At 36.1% G+C, this 21,968-nt stretch overlaps 2 protein-coding genes across 5 annotated transcripts; both read right to left on the reverse strand.

Annotated features, from left to right (window-relative positions):
- Window positions 1-527: 527 nt before the first annotated feature.
- On the reverse strand, window positions 528-2,915 carry LOC137942036 (small ribosomal subunit protein eS7-like). The gene is made up of 6 exons (XM_068787708.1): window positions 2,821-2,915; window positions 1,864-1,956; window positions 1,713-1,786; window positions 1,479-1,602; window positions 1,108-1,290; window positions 528-793 (listed from the first exon to the last, which is right to left on the reverse strand). The coding sequence occupies exons 2-6, from the start codon at window positions 1,936-1,938 to the stop codon at window positions 671-673; spliced, it is 579 nt and encodes a 192-aa protein (XP_068643809.1). The 5' UTR covers window positions 1,939-1,956; window positions 2,821-2,915; the 3' UTR covers window positions 528-670.
- A 3,151-nt stretch (window positions 2,916-6,066) lies between these two features.
- Window positions 6,067-12,607, reverse strand: LOC137935241 (ultraviolet-B receptor UVR8-like). 4 transcript variants are annotated; one of them, XM_068779935.1, is made up of 12 exons: window positions 11,967-12,053; window positions 11,733-11,792; window positions 10,892-10,965; window positions 10,721-10,805; window positions 10,401-10,532; window positions 10,071-10,304; window positions 9,711-9,959; window positions 9,543-9,586; window positions 7,757-7,939; window positions 7,541-7,631; window positions 6,675-6,718; window positions 6,067-6,572 (listed from the first exon to the last, which is right to left on the reverse strand). In XM_068779935.1, exons 2-12 carry the CDS (start codon window positions 11,743-11,745, stop codon window positions 6,447-6,449), a joined length of 1,275 nt encoding a protein of 424 aa, XP_068636036.1. In that variant the 5' UTR covers window positions 11,746-11,792; window positions 11,967-12,053; the 3' UTR covers window positions 6,067-6,446. The 4 variants fall into 4 exon arrangements, with proteins under 4 accessions (XP_068636036.1, XP_068636031.1, XP_068636032.1 ...); XM_068779930.1 differs by lacking the exon at window positions 11,733-11,792 and having other exon boundaries at window positions 11,967-12,554; XM_068779931.1 differs by lacking the exon at window positions 11,733-11,792 and having other exon boundaries at window positions 9,711-9,953; window positions 11,967-12,553.
- Window positions 12,608-21,968: the final 9,361 nt, after the last annotated feature.

A 21,968-nucleotide genomic window follows, 5' to 3' on the forward strand; every position in this document is an offset into this window, starting at 1 on the left:
TCACACACTCAAATAGATTTCTTTCCTAGTGACCCAAACCACGCCAACATTTGAACATTTCTAATGGCATGATCTAAACAACTAAATAGACCTAAATAAACTTGCCTTTGCGACATTTTACGTCATTTTTGCCCATAAAAATTCTCCTACTACACTTGCTTGAGAGCTCAATTTTGTCCTATTAACGTACTCTTTCACAAGAAGATTTTACAACCCATTGCTGAAAACCTCAAAGTTTCCTTATAGGAATGATCAAACAGATGATTTTTCTTGTAAACCTTGTTAAAACGTAACCTCATATTTTCTTTTCTTAAGAAAACATCACTGACATGTACATTTTTTATTACACCAATCCCAGATTCATAAAAAAATTATGATAATTAATAAAAAAATAACACTTCTGAAACGTTTCAAACTTAGATTCATAAAAACCTGTTAAAAGTCGCAAATTGCCATAATCAGATTTGTGCTGTTCAAAAACATTAGGTAAGAAGAAACGCTTGCACCTTTAGAAAAACGCAAAAACATAAAGCACGCAGCCAAAATTCATTTGTTGCTTAGGCAAAATCTCCTCTCCCAATTTCTAACCCAATTTTGATCAAGTCATAACTAATCTATTGATCAAGTCCCAATTTAACAGAAAAAATAGCTAAAATTAGCCAAGGCCATCTTAGGCGGAATCAGCTATAGGGTATTCAAAGACCACATCCTTTCCAGAAAGTTTCCGATAAACGCTGGCAAAAGTCTCCAGTTTGCCTTCAGTATTGTTGCGCTCCTTTGGGTCTAGGTATACCTGTCATAAACAAAAAAAAAAAAAAAGGTTATTAAGAGGCAGAATTCATGGTATTGAAGCTGGCAGTCTTCCAGATAAAAAGGGATGAAATCAACCACCAAGTAATTTTTCAATTCAAACACATGGCGGTTACACCCAAGTAACCTTTTTTTTCCCTCTTATAGGACAAACCCCAATAACATCAGAAGCAACCAAATTAGAGACTGATAATTAGGAAAGATGCAGGTTTACAAGCATAACTGAAACATACAATTATACATATATATTCTTTGAAATGTGAAATAGAAAATTATGCTCAGTGGCAAAAAGTTCACCTTCATTATCTTCGATCCATCAAGACGATATCTTACTCGCTTCCCAACAATTTCTGCTGGATACACCACATCTTCCAAAATGGCATCATGAACTGCAGTTAGAGTACGGCTGCGAGGGCGCACAACTGCTGAATCCTTCTTTGGTGGCCTAAGAATCCTTCGTGTAGCAATCAGTATTACATCCTAGCACAACATATAAGCATAAAACAAGGGGAAATCATAACACCAGATCAGACCACAGATGTAACACTGAAAGAAACTAGTAAAGTGCAACCAATTTCTAAACAAATGAACTGTGCATTGTACCCCAACATCATCGAAAATGATGTTTGCTGCACTCCTACAGAAAGAGACTGACAATTGGAGCTCACCTTGCCACTAAACTTCTTCTCTAGTTCTCGCACGAGCCTCACATGAATCTTTCGGAAAGCTTTCCTCAGTCTATAGGGAACATTAACAACCACAGCCTTGCGGTTTCCAGCAACATCAACTTGGCTGCATAATCAGAAAATAACAAGCAAAACAAGGTCAGAACCAAACTTCGAATTCTATGAGAAAAATGAAAATGCAAAAAAATGGCAGTCAAATGAATTCATTATCCTCACACAGCAGAATTAATATAAAGATCTTTCAGGTCACTCTTCAGCTCCTGATTGGTATTCTCCAAATCAAAGAATGACTGCAAAGAAAGATATATTAAGAATAAAAAAACCAAAACCGACAACCATGTAATATGATCTAGCACTGGTACTAAACCTGAGCAACTGAATCTTCAAACTCAGTAGGCTCAACACCTTTGTCCTTCAAAATTTTCCTCCTCGCAGTATACATGTTGGTTGTTCTTAGAATCTGAAAATTTTCTAGATAGTTAGTTTCAATGGCAACAATGCAACTAGCACCTACAGTACTGTCCGGTAATGAATGTTTTACTGTATATTGGATGACCAAAAAAATAGATTAACATGGCCAGAACCATGGCACTCCATCTTATATGCAGTACCCTAGTCCTCACAAGTGCACATAATGCAGCCGAGTACAAAGTTATTAAAGACATCACATGATTTCCCATTAACCGTTTTCCAATACTTAATCAACTGCTTGAAGTTGTTGATCTGCAGAGGTAGTGAGACAAACCATTCGATCCATAACAATTGATCATTATTAACTTAACGGAACGCCGGAAATTGGCACGCACCATTCATTTTGATATGACATCTAAACCTTACTTCAAACACTGCAAAAACACGTCTTCAGACTGAACTGTTACGTATTTGGTTCTTCCACATTATGTTCTTTGACAAGAGAAATAATAGAACAAGTAAAAGCACAAGAAAGGGTACCATCGTAACATAACTACGTTATTCCATGGACATCAAATCTATAGGAGAATGACACGCCACAGAACAAACAGGAGATGCCAAAGTCCCCAGATACCCAATGTGACGCTACATCGTAACGAACAGGAGAGTCCATGAGTAATCAGTGGCGGGAAAAGAAAAAAACATAAATTGGCTTGATGACCATCTGGTTTCAGAATGAAGTAAGCTTGAAACTTCAAGCAGTCAGAGAAAAGATGCATCAGGAAAGAAACATGTCTTAAAGGTTACAGACGGGCGAGAAGCACCAAATAGTCGTAGATTTACACGAGCTCCAACTACGACAAACCAATCCTGCAGTTACGGAGTTGCCAGCAGAGAGGGGGATGGAGCATACCTGATCCGGGAACGCGGATGAGGAAAACCAAAGAAGAGCTACGGCGACTAGGGTTTTCTCTTCTCTCTTTCCCTCCTCTTATGATCTCGCATCGCCTGCCTTTATCCATTTCCGCTTTTACCCCCCCATCGTCAAGCACCCAGCTACTGTCGCCATCTTCGTTCGAAGGACGTTCATTGAAGACTCATGCAGCGGTTCATCTCGGAGTGGACCCCACTCTTGGTGATCCATTAATGCCCGTGGGTCCAAATGCCATGGTCTCATGAGGCGGGTAGGAGCGGGCAGGGATTGGATCCGGGTTGGGTTTTTAAGAACTCAAACCTAGGGGTGGGCATTCGAGTTTGTAATTTGTAAGTTGTATCTATAGATAAAAATATCTTTCACCCTAGTAAGAGTAAATAAGAAACATAAATCATAAACTAAATATATCAATGTCATCTTTATGAAATGACTCTTTATTTACTATCATACCACCAATGTAGCTCTATCGGCCTTGGTTTATGGGTTTGAGCCCATCTTTCACATACTTTGATGTATGGGCCTTCTTTGGTTGTGTAGGTTTGGGCCCATCTTCCAACAGATTTACAATGATGGTGATCGGGGTCGGGTTTTAGTTTGATGAATTGGGTTTTTTGGGTTCTGGTTTCAAGGTCAGGGATTAGGTTTTGGTAAACCCGACCCATGCCCACCCCTACTCAAACCAATCTAAACCCGAAAAATAAAAATTGATTCCCACAATACAATCTTCGTCCTAGTAACTCCATTTCTATCCCATCCCCACTCTGTCTCTTTATGCCTGTTCTATAACTACTGTAGCTTATGATTTAATATTTATAAAATTATAAAAATTATTTTATATAAAATTTAATATTTTTTTATAAATAAAAATAATAAAGAATCTCTAACAAATAAAATATGTTTTATTTTTATTTTAAAATATAATTATAATTTTTTAAAAATATATGAGTTATTTAGGTCATGTTAAGTTGGGGTCAAGTAAGGTTTGAGTTGGATTTGGTAAAACATGTTCCTCCCCAAACCCTCATTGGAGAGGTGAGAAAGAAAACCTGAATCTAAGTTTTTTGGGTAAGGTCAGGTCGAATTATATTTAGATTTATTTACAATCAAGACCAAAACTAAAGGGTTTGGGCTAGTATAATCCCCCCAAATCGTAAAATAAACATCCATCCAAACCCAAGTTTAATTACTTCAAATACAAAAGAATAGTATCGAACTAATCCAACTTAAACAAACAGGCAAAAAACATCAATTAGGCCTGAACTCGAGGATTTGGGTGCAAGTCTACCTTTCAAAGCTTTAACCCGTCTTAGTTAGGTTAGCCAAAATTCTTATGGTGGAGTCTTACAGGAGTCTTACAAGAGGAGGTCGCACAAAAGAGTATAAGTTTAAAGGTATTTTAGTTATATTAGTCTTTTATTTATGTTTAATTGTTTTAGGACTTATCTTTTAGTGTTTACCTTTGGATGTAAATGAGACAAGGGTAGCCTAATTGTAATTAGACTCTACTATTTTTCTCTTTTATAAATAGGGGTTTATGTACTCAGATTACAACAAGTTAATGAAAATTTTCTCTTTTCCATAAATTCAACATAGTATCAGAGCAGGTTATGTGAGTTGACTCTAAAAAGTCGACATCAGGATATGTCTTCTTATTAGCTGGAGGGGTCATTTCTTGGAAAAGTGTAAAACATTTTTTGGTTATTACTTCTACCACAGAAGCAGAGTTTGTATCATGCTTTGAAGAGGTATCACAGTTTATATGGTTGAGAAGTTTTATGCTTGAAGTTGTTGACACAATTTCCAAGTCATTGAAGATTTACTGTGATAATTCAGTTATAATATTTTTGGCCAAGAACAATAAAAGCAGATGTCATGGTAAGCACACTAACATTAAGTATCTAGTTATTTTAGAACATGTCAAAACAAACAAAGTGGTTGTTGAACACATCAATACTAAATTTGATGATTATTGATCTGTTGACTAAAGGTTTACCACCTATTGCTTATAAAAGACATGTTGAGCATATGAGACTCAGTTCTGCTATGTAATTTTTTGTGTGATTGATATACCCTTTATGTTTGTATTGCATTTTGTCAATTTGAAAGGCTCTATTGATTTCATATTTATCTTCTCTTATTTAGTTTATATACATGAAGTTTAGAGAATGACAATGTATGTTTGAATTTTATTTGGTGATCATGAATAAACATTTGGGAGTTCATTCATAAAGATATGTACTACATATGGTTTGTCAATTTGAAAGGCTCTATTAATTTCATATTTGAGAATGACAATGTATGTTTGAATTTTATTTGGTGATCATGAATAAACATTTGGGAGTTCATTCATAAAGATATGTACTACATATGGTTCTCATTCAAAAAAGAAAGTTGCATTATGATACGTAGAAGGTAATACTTGTTTTAAAGGATTTACTGCCATAATTTATGCAATTTAAACTCTTTTTTTTAGTATAAGGATATTATATCTATGGGAATTTTTTTAAGGATGTATCAATTTTGAATTGGTACATATTAAGTGTTGAATGGGCCAAATGGGAGAATGTTAGTCACGTTTTTTTTTTAAACAAAAAATATTGATTAATGTGGCCCATTATGAGAATTAGTTTTCCCTTAAATGTTAGGATAGTGGGACAAATGGCAAGGAGTAACTGTCCATCAATTATAACTCATTTTCTTTTGATGGGACAAAAAAGGATTTAAAAAAATATACATAAAATCTTTCATAGAGAGAAAAAAAAGTTTCTTGTCTATCAAAAACAGTTTGTGCTATTTTCATCGATTATAGTCTTAGACATATTTTTCTACAATTTGGTGTTTGTATTTTCTTACAATTGGAATCTGATGGTTACAGTAATCTGAGGTATTTGCTTTTGGGCTTCCGCTTTTAGTTTATTGAAATTTATGATGATATTGCTAACAGACTTAAGATTTGGAGTCGACTCATGTCTTCCTCTTCAATCATAGAAATCTACGATACAATTCTTTGATGTCTCCTCCTCCTAGAAAGCTTTCATGGAATGATAAGTTTTGATGACCATCTAAAGCTTTATGGAATGTTAACTTAAATGCTATTGATGCAGGTTAGAATCAATTTTTTAATTAAAAATAATAACTACGAGCGATAGTATGAGTTTATGTTTTATATTAATCTTACAGTATCAGGTCCACTTTGTATAAATATGAAAGGTATCCATTTGCTCCCTTACAGTTACTACACACGATGATTCGATGATCTGACTGAATCAGATAAGTCTCTCTAAAACGGCTATAAAAGGACTACACTGTAATAGTAACATTCTCGGAATTGATGGAACTAAAAACCATCTGAATTGAACTAGAACTACAAATTTACATCTGAAATCACCAGCTTCCTAGGCTTTTACTTCATGAATGACCGTAAAAAGAATCTACCAAAATATGCTTTACATGTATATGTGTATAGGATTGGAGATTATGTACATATACATATAACAGCACCATGCAGTTGAAGCTCAACAGCTTCTTTCAACAGCTTCAGCTTGCGAGCTCGCTTATCTCGACAAAACTGTGGCAGGCCAAACCGCTGCTTGCTACCGCACTCCTCAGGTGGATGGTGACTCTGCCAGGACTAATGTGTGCCACCATCCACATGCCACGTTCTTTGGAGTACAAGACTCGAGTGGAACTTGTGAAGGAATGTTACGGTCAATGACATCACCCAGTCCGAGCTTTTATCATGCAAAACGTGAACAAAACTTGCAACATTTAGGGTACGCTGGATCTTAGCGGAAAATCAGTAGGAAAATGTCAAAACTGAATATGAGTAATACCTGCCCGTATTTGTTCCATCCCCAGCCAAAGACCTTTTCATCCTCTTCAATCCAATCAATGTAATCGAGCAGTCAGTAACGATAGTGAAAATTATTGTAAATGAATACCAACAAAAAGACTCCCAATTAGATGAATGGCAGCGGGAATGTGTTAGAGTGTGTATGGAAGGGGAAGGTGAGGTTGCAGAAGAGTGGCAGTGCTCTGCAAATTTTTTTTTGCAGAAAGACCAGCAGTGCACTGCAATCTGGAAAAAGATATAATGAAGATGGAAGTGGATAGAAAGCCTCCCCTGGGTAATCCCTACCTCGTGGGTTGGGATGACTTCTTCTCGCATCAAGTATGGCAGGTTCTCTGCTCAACTGCCACCCTTTACTGCAATAACATCTAGTACCTAATGACACCACTTTATTGAAGGTAACTACTACCAAAAACATTCAGACCAATGAACACATATTTTATGCTCTACTGGTTTTTACAGAAAAAGCAGACTAATGTTGTCTCACTAGAGTTTTCTGCAATTCTATAGTCCAGAAAACTTCACTTCTCTTGAGCACCTAGATATGATTCCCCTATTTCTCTGAGGAAAGTCTAAACTACAGTTGACATAAAAAACCTGGTCCTTTAACTGTGGTAATATCAAACAAATGTCACTCATGTAAAACGAAAACCAGTTTTCCTTTTTCAAAGTCCCCCCTTATTCATTGGAATAGCGAGTTACTTTTTGTTGCATCTCTTCAGATTTCGTGTGCAGTGCCATTTTTTCACAATCTATTTAGGTGTAAACAACCTCTACACATTTACCATGCAGGTAGAAGAGAGTTTTAAAGCATGAAAGAAACTATTGCGGGCGTTTTAGAAACCAGACCTGTTATCATAGCAGTATGACGAGCTCCACAAGAAACAATTTTGGCAATTTTATTCTCCAGACTAGGGGCATCCAAAAGTCTTGGGAGAGTCTGATGACAATACACCAAAAGAAAACACTCTCGGAATAAGGAAAAAGAAAAACAAAGAAAAAAAGATTGAAGTGGAAAAGTAAAATAATACAATGGAGGCCATATTTGACTGTCTTAAATTTTACCTCAGCTTGATCAGCACCTGTTCCCAACTGCCCAAATTGGTTGCCTCCAAAAGCATATACATCTCCATCAGCAGATAAACAAACAGTATGCCACAGTCCAGCAGCAATTCCACGTATATGGATGCCCCGGAGAGATGAAACACATGTGGGACTCAATTCATCATCTGTACTACCTTGCCCACACTAAACCCATGGAACACCACAAAGAGTCTTAGATAATCTCTCCATGAAGATGATAAAACACAAACCAACAGCAATTGAAAGAGATAACAAAGCAATTTCCCCTGGTTATACTGAGCCTCATCTTGAACATTTTACTGTGCTTTTCTCCATCTTTTCTACAAATTCCTACATATGGATGCTGCAGATTGGTTAATAGGTGGAAAGAGCACGAGACAACTTTAATCATTGTAGTTCCAAAATAAAGTTGATTCATGAGAAATTTTATGACATGTCAAGGGAAAGATAGATAGGCATAGGTCAAAAAGGCATCTCCTGACATACTTTCCCACAAGCGTCATCCTGATGTGGATTTCCTTAACCTGCATTTCTTATCAGTTCAAATCTCTTTTAAGTACCAAAGGACAACAAAAGACATACTCTACGCACCTATTTACCATATGGGCAAGTTCATACTTGGATCAGTGGCCACATCCAGAGTCTCTAGTTATGAGTTCCTCAGTTGAAGAGACATTATAGACAAGTTAAAACCAATCAAAACAATAAAAGTGTAATAAAACAAAATTTTAGAAGCTAAAGTTCCTTTGAAGTTCATATAAAATTAATGTATAGGTTAAGTGGTTAGATGATTGAGAGGATAGCAGGGAAATAGGTAGATCAGTTTAACCTTACATCCAGTCCCCTTTTTATTGTAAAGCTAATTTATTCTTTTCGTGTTTACTATCTACATGTCCCCAAAGAACTAGAGCTTGAAAATAATATGGATGAGAAAGCCATAAATCTGATTCCCTGAGTTATTCTATATCCATTGAGAGAACTTAGATATGACAAACCCATCTGCCCAGATCAATGGAAGTAGAATGATGACAAAAGTATGCTGATTAGATCCTCTTAAGTAGAGAAATACTTGCCAGACATTACATGGTGCATGATAATGAAGGGACATTAAAAAGCAGTTTCTAATGCTCTAGTGAAACATCCATACAATCCGAAGGGTAGCTACCATTAACATTAGTTATTTAGCATAAACAAAGACATCTGAAAAGAAGATATGCCCCTGACAATGATGTACATCTGCAAGCTCAGCATTTTGCTGCTAGCAAGTCCCTCATAAGAAGGTGGTCCATATTACAGCAATGGGGCACACATATACGGACAACACATGTACTCAAGCTCATGTTTGTGTTCTTTCTTTCATGTCTTAATTTAATTAACATAATTTGGAGGAAAAAAAAAGTCTTGTCAACTAGTAAAAAATGAAAAAAGAGTCATAGTTTCTGGATTTTCTCAGTAGTTATGTATGAAAAGCTATTCTCTTCTCTAGCAACAATTTTCATGGGAGGCGGAGAGGTCATGGTTAATAGTCGTGAATTTATGTCAGACTAAACTTGGTTGTTCAAACTCCACAAACACAATCAAGCAAATTGAACTTGTCAAAGGCTTTGCATCATTTTATGTTAAAATGATTTTTTTTTTTTTTTTTTTTTGAGAAAGAATGTACTTTGTGTTAATGTATACAACTGCTAAAAACAACAGAACTCAACTCCCAACCACATGTCATGAACCAAAGATACGGTGAATGGTTTATTTTTAGAAAGCAACTCACCTGTCCATAAAGTCCCCAGCCAAAAGTAAGCACTGCACCAGCATCTGCAATGAGAACAAAGGAACTTGAATATTATGTCGGGAAAAAGTGCAATTAGCTAAAGAATTTTCGTGAAAATAAAACCAATGAAATTTATATGGCAGGAATATGAGCTGGAGAACTACAGACCTGTAATGACTGCACTGTGCCGACCTCCACATGCAATGGCCTTCACATAACTCCCAGGAACTTTATAAGTCTGAGCTTCTGTATTTATGTTTCCTCCTGTAGGAGGTGCAGATGTTCGATCTTTTCCATAACCCACTGTTTCAATGCATGGTACAGGATGAGGAGATGATACCATACGTGTCCTAGATCCCAGACCCAGCTGCCCTTCTCCTCCATATCCCCAACCCCATACTTGACCTACATCTGAAACTTCAGAAAAACTAGATTGTATCGGTGCTTTCAAGATCCAGAAACTTAAACCAAGAGCAAATTAATAAAACTTTCAACTTTTTGTTGCTCACATGAAAGTTGTGGAATTACCTGACAGTACTAATGTATGTCGCCCACCTGCAGCAACTGCGGCAATCCTTACTCCAGGACTTAATGATACCAGACAAGGTATAGCCGACAGGGATTCATCACCAGAAGTGGAGCTTTCAGATGTCTGCTTAGCTGTTGACAATCTTCTACGCTTTGTAATTTCCTCCCCACCAACTCTGACATCAAAACTAGATACAACTGTGGATGACCTTGAAGCTTGTGACCTGGGGCTCACTGTAATATAGTAGACCATTTTGTAATTAAATTATTTCAAGAAAAGGAGTCCTCCACTTAAGCTTTGTTCAAATGGAGCCGCCTAATGGAAATCACCTTGATCACTTAATGCTCCACTCTGCTTCTCACTTTGGTCTTTGTAAAGAGTTGCTCCTGATGGTTGATCCCCTATGACCTTTCCTGAGGGTACACACTCTTTCCAGCCCCATGTGTAGACTTCTCCATTCTCTGTATTATGATAGAATACATCAATTTTCATTAGTTTTAAGAGGAAATAGCACATAGTAGCAGACACATTTGAAAGAAACTGAATTTCCTCAAACATTTTTCTCCCAACAAGGACCAAATCAATTTCCATCATTCCTGGAAAGGGTTACTTATTTTAGCTTATCTTGAACATCAGAGAAAAAGAATACCTGTGACTGAAACACAATGCGCCCACCCAGCTGCAGCTTTCACAATGGATGCTTCGGTGGGCAAAGGAAATGCTTCAGGAGTTTCCTGAAAAATTGCAATATGAAAGATTAGATACTCAAAAGTGATCAGTGGCAAGTACGTTGAGCACGAGGGGCTAAGGACCTCACAACCTCATGCTTCCCAGAAGTAACATAGCTTTGGCCCAAGTCATCTGATGAACCCCATGTAATAAGCTTTCCTGTTTCTGACAAACCACAAAATCTTCCATCAAGCTAAAGTTAATGTAGCCTCACTTACTCAAGGGTAAATGCAAGACCTTGAAGTTGAAGAACCACAAGCAAGCTACATCAAAACTTCAAATGCTTTTTAGAGGAAGAAGAAAAATAATCTAGAATGCTAAGTACTAGTGCAGCTATTGGTTAGTTAACAGAATTAATATACGGCTTTGTTAAATCTGACAGAGCTAAAAAGATTCAAAACACAAATCATAGAGAAAATGCAATAGTTTCCACCAAAGAGGAAAATATATTCTGAGTGTACAATCTCTTCACCAAAATAAATAAATAAATAATAATAATAATAATAATAATAAAATAAATAAATAAACAAAAAATTTCTATTTGCTAGTTGCTTCAAGAATGATATGTCCGAGGTCGAATTTTAGAAAGAATGGGTCAAGCACCTGAGGAGGCTGGAGTGCTAAAGTTTGCAGAACATTTAGAAAATTTCGTACGAGAAGAGAAAGAGCCTATATTATCAAAAAGTATAAGACAAAGGAACCCTCACAAAGGTCTAGTTTACATTCATCTAAACAATACTACGAAGAAGCAAAACCAATGCTACAGGAACAATTGGCGTTACATTTTTCAATAACAACAAAGACCTTTGCTAAAAGAAAGTTACAGAAATTGTTGCTGTACCAGATAAATGGGCTCTTAAAAGAGCTACTCAACTTCCAAAAATTTACACTATAGAGAGTAGAAATTCTAACAAAGAGAACTCTATTAGTACCTAAAGAAGACATCCTAGTTCCGGTCTTACGGTCCAACTCGTCAAATTAGCAGCATTTTCCTATAGTTAGAACAGAAGAAGAGACAATGCTAAAATCAAAAGCCAAATAAACGGCCAAAAAGCCACTAATAAATGTCATCAAACTGCTGCATCTCATGTTTAATACCCCTAACACAACAAAATAAGAAGAAAATAAGACGTCCACGAAATACAAGCAGACGGCAAATAAAATACCAGAAATAGCCATTGCGAATCCACATCCGCCACCGCAGACATCCTTCCATGAATCTCCATTGGCAGAATCTGGAAGACGAACAACCGTCGGAGAAAGGAGCGGCGTTCTCTGAGAAGAAGCTCCAGGAAGGTAGCCCCACATGAAAACCACGGTTTCCTTCTTCTCCTCCATTTTGACATCTTCTCCTCCCCCGCCTTCGCTCATGGCAAATTCAAAAATCAGGAAAAGTACTCAAAAAGTTCTTATGTTTTCGGTAAATCACCCGTAAAACGAAATAAACTTCAACTTTTCCTCCCCAATCGATCCTAAGATTAAAAAGAGAGGCGGAAATCTCTACTATTTATAAAGAGCTGGAATAAACTGAAAATCCTACAGTTTTTCCTCCACAGCCACTAACGGCCTGTAAAATTTGAAAAACCCTAAAAAAAATGTCTCCACTTATACTCTCGAGCAGCGAACTGGAGTTCAAAACCCTAAATTTGTCTGAGCTGCTTCCTCCAGCTACTTTTGGTGGGGGAAGAAAGAAGCGTATCATTTTCAGACAGAAGGAAGTGCCAAGTCGGAGGAATACGTGGCAATGTTGAACTCCGTGTCATTCGACAGGCCGGTAGATTGGTTGTGAATTCCTAGCCAGGAGTTCCCGAGAAGCTTCTGGAAGTTTTCTGAGGTCACGGACCGGTGAAGGCGTGGCAGAGTCGTATTGAGCGAGAATTCGGTGGATGGCGGTGAGAATCGTGACACCGGAAACGCGGGACCCTGGAAAAAGTTCACTTGAACAGTAACTAATAATTTTTTTTTTTTTATGGTACGGCGAAAAGTACGGATATTATTCAGCGAATCTTGCTGACTAAGTATCTGCATGCCTTTTCTCTTGTACCTTGTAATTTTAGCATTAATAAATTAAAATTTAATAGAAATTCGTGACTAATTGAAAATACAATCTTGTGGTGTTACCAATGTCATAAAACATATAGAGTGGCTAATTGAACCAGGTCCATTACACCATGTTCCTCATTTTAAGTCAAAAGTAGATAAAAAGTAAAATGTACAAAGTCCATATTAACCTGGTCGATCTCATTGATTCGATGAGTCAACTGGCACTTGCGGGCTTGCGGGGAAGGAGTACTCAACTTTTTAATCGTCAATAATGGAGAGAGTGGTGGCTCCTCCATTATACATATCTCAAAAGTCGGAAATCCATTCCACCCTTTTCTCAAATTTCACTCCTTGCTTACGTTCTAGTCAAGCTCATATCCATCTTATTGTGCATCAAAGGCTAGAAGCTTAGACATTTCAAGAAGAAAGTTGCCTCTCCACAAATCAAAAGGGTGTAAGTTTTTCTTTATTGTGTAATTTTTATTTTCTTGATGTTCTCATATTGAACCTTGTTCAATCTAGATATAAAACCTGACTACAACTACAATCTAGCTAATCTCTTGGAGCTCGATTGTGTTGTAATCATGTATTTGGGCATACATATGGCTTGAAAGAGAGCTGAAATATCTTCCTTATAATTTCCAAGCTAATAGAGCTGATATTAGTGGAATTTCCCAAGAATAGGTTCTTAGGTTGTGAATATCAATAGGGAGACATTGATAACAAAAAATATGGTGTTATTTGTGGTGTGTGAATTTTTGTCTCAATACTTATATATTTTTTATTTACTTAAAATTCTTGCGCACTTAAGTTTAAACAAGCCACATGGCAAACAATCTCTTCCTTTGGCCACCAGTCCTATTTATGACATTATTTGAGTCACTTCTTAACCAATTAGGATTACATAACTCAAGGAGAGATTGTAAGATTATTGAAAGGATTATATCAATCTATGAGATATTATATGAATTGAAAGATTACATCAATTAAAGATAAAACTAATCCAGTAGGATCTTATCTTATCAAGAAGAGTAGGGACTCTTTCCTTGTTGCCCTTAGGTCCCACACCCTTCGGGCATTTTCCCTTTTTTCCCTTAGGCCCCACACTCCTTGTTTCTTGGAGGTTGTACGTTCTATTTTATGGTGACTTCTCTTTCTATTTTTCTTCTTTCTCTTCAACTTTTCTTCTTGTTTGGTTTATTTGGGGGGTAATTTTGGGTTTCTATCATTCTACCCCCCTTGAATATGAACCTTGTCCTTAATATTGAAAATCGAGGAATTGTAGATATGATTTGGTAAGGTCTAAGGTTGTGGGTTTGGCTGAAAACAAATTGGGAGAAAAAATTAGACAGAGGGGTGTGTACCCAATTTTTTTGGCTTTGGTGAAATTAGCTTGGATAGTGAGCCATGCAGGGAATATTAAATTTATGTAATTTTTAAAGCCTTCATATGATTTTATTTGTAAATTACTACATAAGGTAAGGAACAAACAAGATTAAAATAATCCCTGGTCTAGAGTGGATAGAGTTCTAAGGTAAGATAGTTGCAAGGTGGACTGAAAGGTGGGGATAGGGTTACGGGGTGGGGTTGTGGGGTGACGTTAGGTTTCTTAAAACCCGCTCTGAATCTACCTATTGGCTATTGCCATCCTTTAGTCAAGTTTTATAACATTGGTTTGTAGATTTTATTTTCTACAATTTATGTGGAGTACCTAATTTACAATGTCTCCATGCTATTAGGAACTGCAATAAAAAATATTTCATTGAAATATTTTTTATGTTTATGTCATTTCTACCAAATGAAAACTTTTAGGGGATGAAATTTTTTTGGTTTTATTCTAGAAATTTTAAATTGGACAGAAAAATGAGTTTCCTATTGCTCTGGTAGGAGACATTGAGCAAAACAATCAAAGCAGGCACAAACACAAGAGAACTAGTCAAAAGAATTTTATTTTCGTATAAAGAATTATACAAAAGTGGCCATAGCGTCAATCTTTTTGTTGATTTTTTTGGTAGTTAATTTGGCTATCATAACTTGGTGCATGAGATATGTTGACTGTATGTTGACTCCCTACTTGATTTTTATGATAACAACACTTAATAAAGCTCACAATAGTAAATCTAGTATTTCAAATATTTTTCCTTCAAGAGACATCCATTTCAAGATCTCAACCATCGAAATGAAACAAGCTTCTCAAATACCTCAAACATCATGGAAAGTCAAGAACTCCTAAAGAAGCACCCCCATAAAATGAAGAGAAATTTAAGACTAGAGTTTTAGGATTTACTGAGAAATGTCAAAACTCAATCTATGTAAAAGAAAGTTGTTCACTCCCTCCAATTTGAGGTACAAGGCAAACTTGGAGTTTTAGGACATAATATGCATTCAAACTATTATATACATATTTCATACATGTTTGAAACATTTAAGATCATTTATTCATATGCTTTAAAAGAATATTAGATGAACAAGCACTAGAATGATCGATCATCCAGAAGTGCACATGCCAAAGTTATAAAACATGATCGATCATAGAGAACATGGCCAAACCATTCTATAAAGCATAACTTATTTGGATTGATCGATCAATATTGTCCAAGCGAAGCAAATTTATGTTGATTGGTTGATAAATCTCTAAGACTGATTGATCATATAGAACTTTTTGATTGATCATACTTGCAATGCACTACCAGAGGGAATCTGATTGATCGATCAACTTAAAATATTAGACCCCAATGGAAAGATTTTGATAGATCATATCATCAATCAACAAGACACATTCTAATAGAAAAATAGTAGTTACATTCGATTGATCGATCAATCACTTTACACTAATTGATCAATGTATACTCAAAGTTTTTGCAAACGGGCAAAAAATGGATAGTTTGGCTTGGGGAACTTATAAACACCCCATAAACCTCCCATTGAGAAGTTAATGAGCATTTATTGGTACATCCATAAGTTTTTGTTCTTAATTCTTTGAAAATCCTTCCAAAGTGCTTTTGTGAGAAAGAGTGACCTTGTACTCTGGATTTTTTTTTCCTCTTCTCTCCAATAATCTCCATTCCATCTACATTAATAAGCTCCACCATTCCCATTGTTCTACAAAGATGGAAGCTTGGATTTCTCAAGGAGAAGATTCTCTCCATTTAATAAAGGGTGTAGGTTTTTATCCTTTCCTTTGTATTTTGTTTTGGAAAAGGTTCATCTAGAACCAATTTGAATTTAGATAGAAAGGGCCTAGCTAGAGCTAGAATCTACCAATCTCTTGGAGAGATTATTTTTAAAATCATGTATTTGAGATACACATTGCTTGAAGAGAGTCAAAATCTCTTTAATTTCAATTCTTTCAAAACCATTGGATGCAAGTATTCATATTGAAAGAACCTAAGATAAAAATAGGGAAATTTAACGGTAGAGCTGATATAGGAATTTTTTTAGGTTATTCTACTCATAGCAAAACTTATAGATTTTATAACAAGACATCTATGTGAGTAGAAAAGTTATTTCATGTTGATTTTGATTAATCCGATTCACCAAATCCAACTCCAACTCCATCTCCAAAGTCTAATGATGAAGGAGGAAACCTCTTCGATTCATCCCCATGTTCTCAACCTCAAGACAAAAATCTTGAAGAGAACCCAATTGACCCGAATAACTAAGAAGAGCCACCTATGGAGCCAAAGAACTATAAGTTCATGGTTGATCATCCTCTAGAACAAATCATTGGTGACCCTTAAGGCAAAATTGCAACTAGAAGAGCAACTCATGAGACTAATGTAAACAACGCCTTTGTTTCTCAAATAGAGCCCAAATACTTTGTCGAAGCTGAAAAAAGTTGACTTTTGGATTATGGCAATGCAAGAAGAATTGAACCAATTTAAAAGAAACAAAGTTTGGACTCTAATACCTAGAACCTAAAATCAACAAGTCATTGAAAAAAAATGGGACTTAAGGAACAAAGCAAATGAAGAAAATCAAGTAGTGAGAAACAAATCCATATTAGTTGTCAAAGGTATGAATTTTGAAGAAACCTATACACCCATGGCAAGACTATAGGCAATTCAAATCCTACTAGCCTATGCTTGTCACATGAAATTCAAGTTGTACCAAATAAATGTAAAGAGCGCATTTTTGAATGGGTACATATGAGAAGAAGTTTATATTGAACAACCCAAAGGATTTGAAGATGTGAGTTAGCTTGATCATGTATACAAATTGCATAGAGAATTATATGGTTAACGCAAGCTGTAAGAGTGTGGTATGAAATATTAAACGAATTCTTAGAAAAGAATGATTATAAGAGAGAAAACATAGATAAGACTCTATTTACTGAGAACCAAGATCAAATTTATGTGGATGATATCATTTTTGGATCTAAAAACCTCCCCTCACTGTGAAGAGTTTGCTAGTGTAATGAAGAATGTTTGAAATGAGTTTAATGGGTGAATTCATTCTTCCTTGGACTTCTAGTAACTCAAACTGAAAATGGCACATTCATAAATCAACCCAAATACACTAAAGGATTGCTTAAGATATTCAACATTTGAAAATCTTAAGTCAATTAGCACACCCATGATTTCGTCCTTGAAAATAGAACCAGACAACTCTGGTAGGGCCATTGATTAAAAAAAAAATGTATAGAAGCATGATTGGATCCCTACTTTACCTTTCAACTACTAGACCAGATCTAATGTTCTCCGTATGACTATGTGCTAGATTTCATTCTAATGCTAGAGAATCTCATTTAGTGGTAGTAAAAAGAATTTTCTATTATCTACTTGGGACACCCAATTTAGGTCTTTGGTAGTCAAACTCTTTTGCCATTGATCTAGTCGGTTACTCATATGCTGATTTTGTTGGTTGCAAAATTGACAAAAAAAGTACAAGTGGTAGTTGCCAATTACTTGGAAATATGTTTGTCTCTTGGTTTTCCAATAAACAACAATCAGTTGCACTATCGACTATTGAAGCTTAATACATAGCATGTGGAAGTTCTTGTGATCAACTTCTTTGGATGAAACAACAACTAGATGATTATGGCTTAGAAAAAAAAGAAATTATAATCCATTGTGATAACTTAAGTGCCATAAGCCTAAGCAAGAACCCAGTTCACCACATTCAGTTAAAACACAGAGAAATTAGACATAATTTTATCAAAGAGTTGGTCCAAACCTAGGTTATAAGAATCGAGTTTGTCCTCATTGGAAATCAATTAGCGGATATTTTTACAAAGACATTAGGACTTGACCGTTTCTTTAAGCTTTGAGGAGAGCTAGGAATAAGCGACCCACCTGAGCTTAATGAATACATCCCATGGTTAAAGTGCCAAAAGAGCGAAATGGAAATCAAAAGATCACATTTTAATCACTCTGCTAAGGTAATTGGTCGATCAATGCCTATAGGTTGGTCGATCAACTTAAACGATTGATCAATCAATTGAAACAAAATCATCGATCATTCACGGCGCGAACAAAGAAGATGAAGAGCCACATTCAAAATTTTAACCCATCTCTTCATCACAAATCATTCCAAAACCCATTCCAACGTTTTCCTAGAGCTCCATTGACCTGAAATCCCTATCTTGCTTTCATTTTTGAGAAATTTCTCTTCAAATCCAAGGATAAAACCTTCATTTCATCATTTTCTCTCTCAAAACCGAATTTAGCAACATGGTATGAATGAAGGTCATTGCAATGAAGAAGACACCAAGAAAGAAGAACAATGCTTGTGATGGAATGAAGAATTGGAGAGAGTACTTCCGTATTGGAACACAAAGAAAAAGGTATTTCTCTGTTTTTGCCCCAAAGAGTGTCGTTGAACCGACAAAGATTGATATTTCCTTTTGTGAAAGGGAAATAAAAGATTTTGCAGAGCTTTTCCAGCCTAACATAGGCTTATTGGCAAGAGAGGAGCCCATGTATCTCCTTCTAGTGAAGGCATTTTACACGAACCTCGAGATTGAGGAGCTTGGGCCTCACAATCTCAAGATTTCATCCTATGTGAAGAAAATGTCCATATCTATTCAAACACCCGCTTAGAATAATCTCATTGGCTCCTCCGTCTTAAGCATGATGAGGTACAAAAAGGAAAATCGGTCATCATATCTTCAAGAGAACCTCCCTCAGAATATTCAAGATGTAACTTTTACTATCTTTGGCCATACAATAGGGAAACGATGTCAAGATACAAGACCTCACCCACCATGCCACTGAGAGTCGCCATGGAAATAGTGTCTCATGTTTTGAACCCCTGGAAAGGAACCTTCTCTCGGCTCACCACAACCAATATTTTATGGTTGATGGCTATCTTCAAGAAGGTCCTCCTGACCTATGGATATTTCATGGCCAATAGGATGGCCGATATCGAAGTTAACTTAAAGGCGGACAGTCTCCCATTTGCACAAGAGATTACTGCCATCCTTCTTCATAGTGGCATAGACCTCTCGAATTAGGTTTCCATGGACATGAGTAGAAGATGTCCATAGGAGAAGTAAAGATAGGAAAATTTGGGTTTATCAAGTGGTGTGGATAGTGGATTCACAAAGGGAAGATACCCAAGGAGACAACTCTACAACAAGTCGATTCCAGAGATGAGATGTGTCCCGAGATTCCCACCGAATAGTACAAATTCATGAAGAGGAGAATAACGGAAGAGATTGCATCATCATTTACTGATCTGTTCTCTGCTCTTGTAGAAGTCATCGATGATGTTTGGGGACGAGATGATGGCACTACTGCAAAGGATCGAGCAATAGTTTGACATCATCCTCAATCGACTCCCCCTTCATCCTAATTGACCATAGAATCATCCATTTTTTTTACACCGGTGTACATGATTATACTTGTATGTTTTTTATTTATTTTATACATGTACACATTTTGTAATCATTCGAACCTTTTATTTTATGATATGGCAATCGAGCCACTTTTTGTTCTATACCTTGTGCTTAAAATTAATATTTTTTTAGTACGACAAAAAGGGGGAGAAGAAAATATAGGAAACTTGGATCAAAATGATATAACACTCGTGAAATTATGCTTATAAGGATTAAAAACAAACTATGCACAAATTAAGGGGGAGCATATATATAATTACACATCTACTTAACTCCAATCCTAAGGGAAGTGTAATCTTTATTTTTTCTAAGTTGGGTTTTGTCATCATAAAAAAAGGAGGAGATTGTTGACCATAGCTTGACTCTCACATTGTTTTTTATGATAACAAAACTTAATTGAGCCAATAACTTGCAAATTTAGTAGTTCATATACTTAACCTTCAAGAGCATCTCTAGGTCTAAGACATCAAAGCCAAAATGAAGACTCAAGTTCAAACATAAAAGATATAAGCTTAAACTCAATCAATTTATGAAAGAGAGTACTTTAACTCCTATTCCTCAAGTACTTGTGAAAACTGGAGCTTTAGTATATTGAATTCCACATAGACATGTTTAGAATCATCATACATATCATTAACAAACAGGTTAAAGCGCTTAGAGAGAAATTCTCATGCTTTATAAATATATACATTTATATCTGGCATTGGAATGATAGATTAGACACTTACTATGATTGATCATCCAGAACTGTTTAGGCCAGAAATTTAAACAATTGATCAATCATCCATGATATGGCCATTTCATGTTATAATGCATGATCGATTATCCAACAGAGATTGATTGATCGTAGCTGTCGAGGCATACTAAATTAACATGGAATGATCGATCAGTCAAATCTTTTGCTAGAAAGGGACTTCAAGCACGATTAACTAAATGAAAATACATTGATCAATCATTCTTGCATTGCATAGCCAAAAGGAATTTTGATTGATCAATCAGCCACTAGCAATGATCGATCAACTTAATTTTTTTTGGAGTAATGATAACATATTGATCGATCAATCCATCGATCAATAAGTTACTATATGACAAAAAATTAGTCGTTATTATCAATTGATCGATCAGTCACTTACCATTGATCAATCAATCAATGGTCTAATTTATTTCAAAGGGCAAATAATGGCTAGTTTGAGTTGGGGAAGCTATAAATACCCCACCAAACTATGAGTAGAGAGAGGCATGTGCATTTATTGGCATATATTCAAGCCACAAAGTTTCATCTTGTAAATTCCCTTTCAAAAATGCTTTCGAGAGAAAGAGAGTGGTCCCAGTTTCGAAAAGTCTTTATCTCTTTCAATCATCCATGCATGCATGATAGTACAAGCTCCTTGATCATTCTACAATGTACTACAAAGGAGGAGGAAGCTTGAAATCTCTCAAGGAGAAGCTTCTCTCCAAGTAAGGGTGTAAAATTTTCCCTTTATTTTATGTTAATGTGAAGGTTCATCTAGAACTTGATAATCTAGATAGAAATGCCTAGTTAAAGCTAGAATCTAACATCAATCTCTAGGCAAATTTGAGTTGTATGAAAATCATGTATTGAGCTACACGTGGTAGAAGAGAACCAAAATCTTTTTGTAATTTTCTAGCCATTAGATCGTAATAGTCGAAATTTTTCCAAGCAAGGGTTATTGGGTGGTGACTACCACAAGGGGAAACATAAAAAACAAAAAAGCATTTTTGTCACTATGGTGTGTGCATGCTTGTACATACATTGAATTGCTTATATGCATGATATTTTATTTATTTGTACAAATCGGTTTTAATTTGAATAATAATTCAATTCCCAAACCCCCCCCCCCCCCCCCCCAACTATTGAGAGGCCACATGGGCCAACATTTTTGTCCCTTTGCATAGGACATTGAGCAATCAATGCCTATTGGATAATCGATCAACTTGATCGATTAGTAGAAATAGAATGATGGATCTTGCACGGGAACTGAGAAGTTGAAGAGACACAAACAATTTTTAACTCAATCTCTTCCCTCTACATCATGTCAAAACCCTATTCCAATGTTTCACAAGAGCTTCACAACCCTAATCCTCCATTTCCCTTTCGATTTTTAGCGATTCACACTCACATTCAAGGCAAAAACCCTCATTTCAGCATCTCATTCTCTCAAAATTAATTTTTTCCACCATGGTACACACAAAAGTCATTGTGAAAAAGAAAATCCCAACGAAGGAGCCTTAAAACTTTGAGGATATGCCCAACTGGAGGGAACAC

This window comes from Aristolochia californica, unplaced genomic scaffold (genome assembly GCF_029961685.1).
Source record: "Aristolochia californica isolate CCGP_79_NKW_82.1479 unplaced genomic scaffold, dmAriCali1.0.hap1 SCAF_10, whole genome shotgun sequence".
NCBI lineage: Eukaryota > Viridiplantae > Streptophyta > Magnoliopsida > Piperales > Aristolochiaceae > Aristolochia > Aristolochia californica.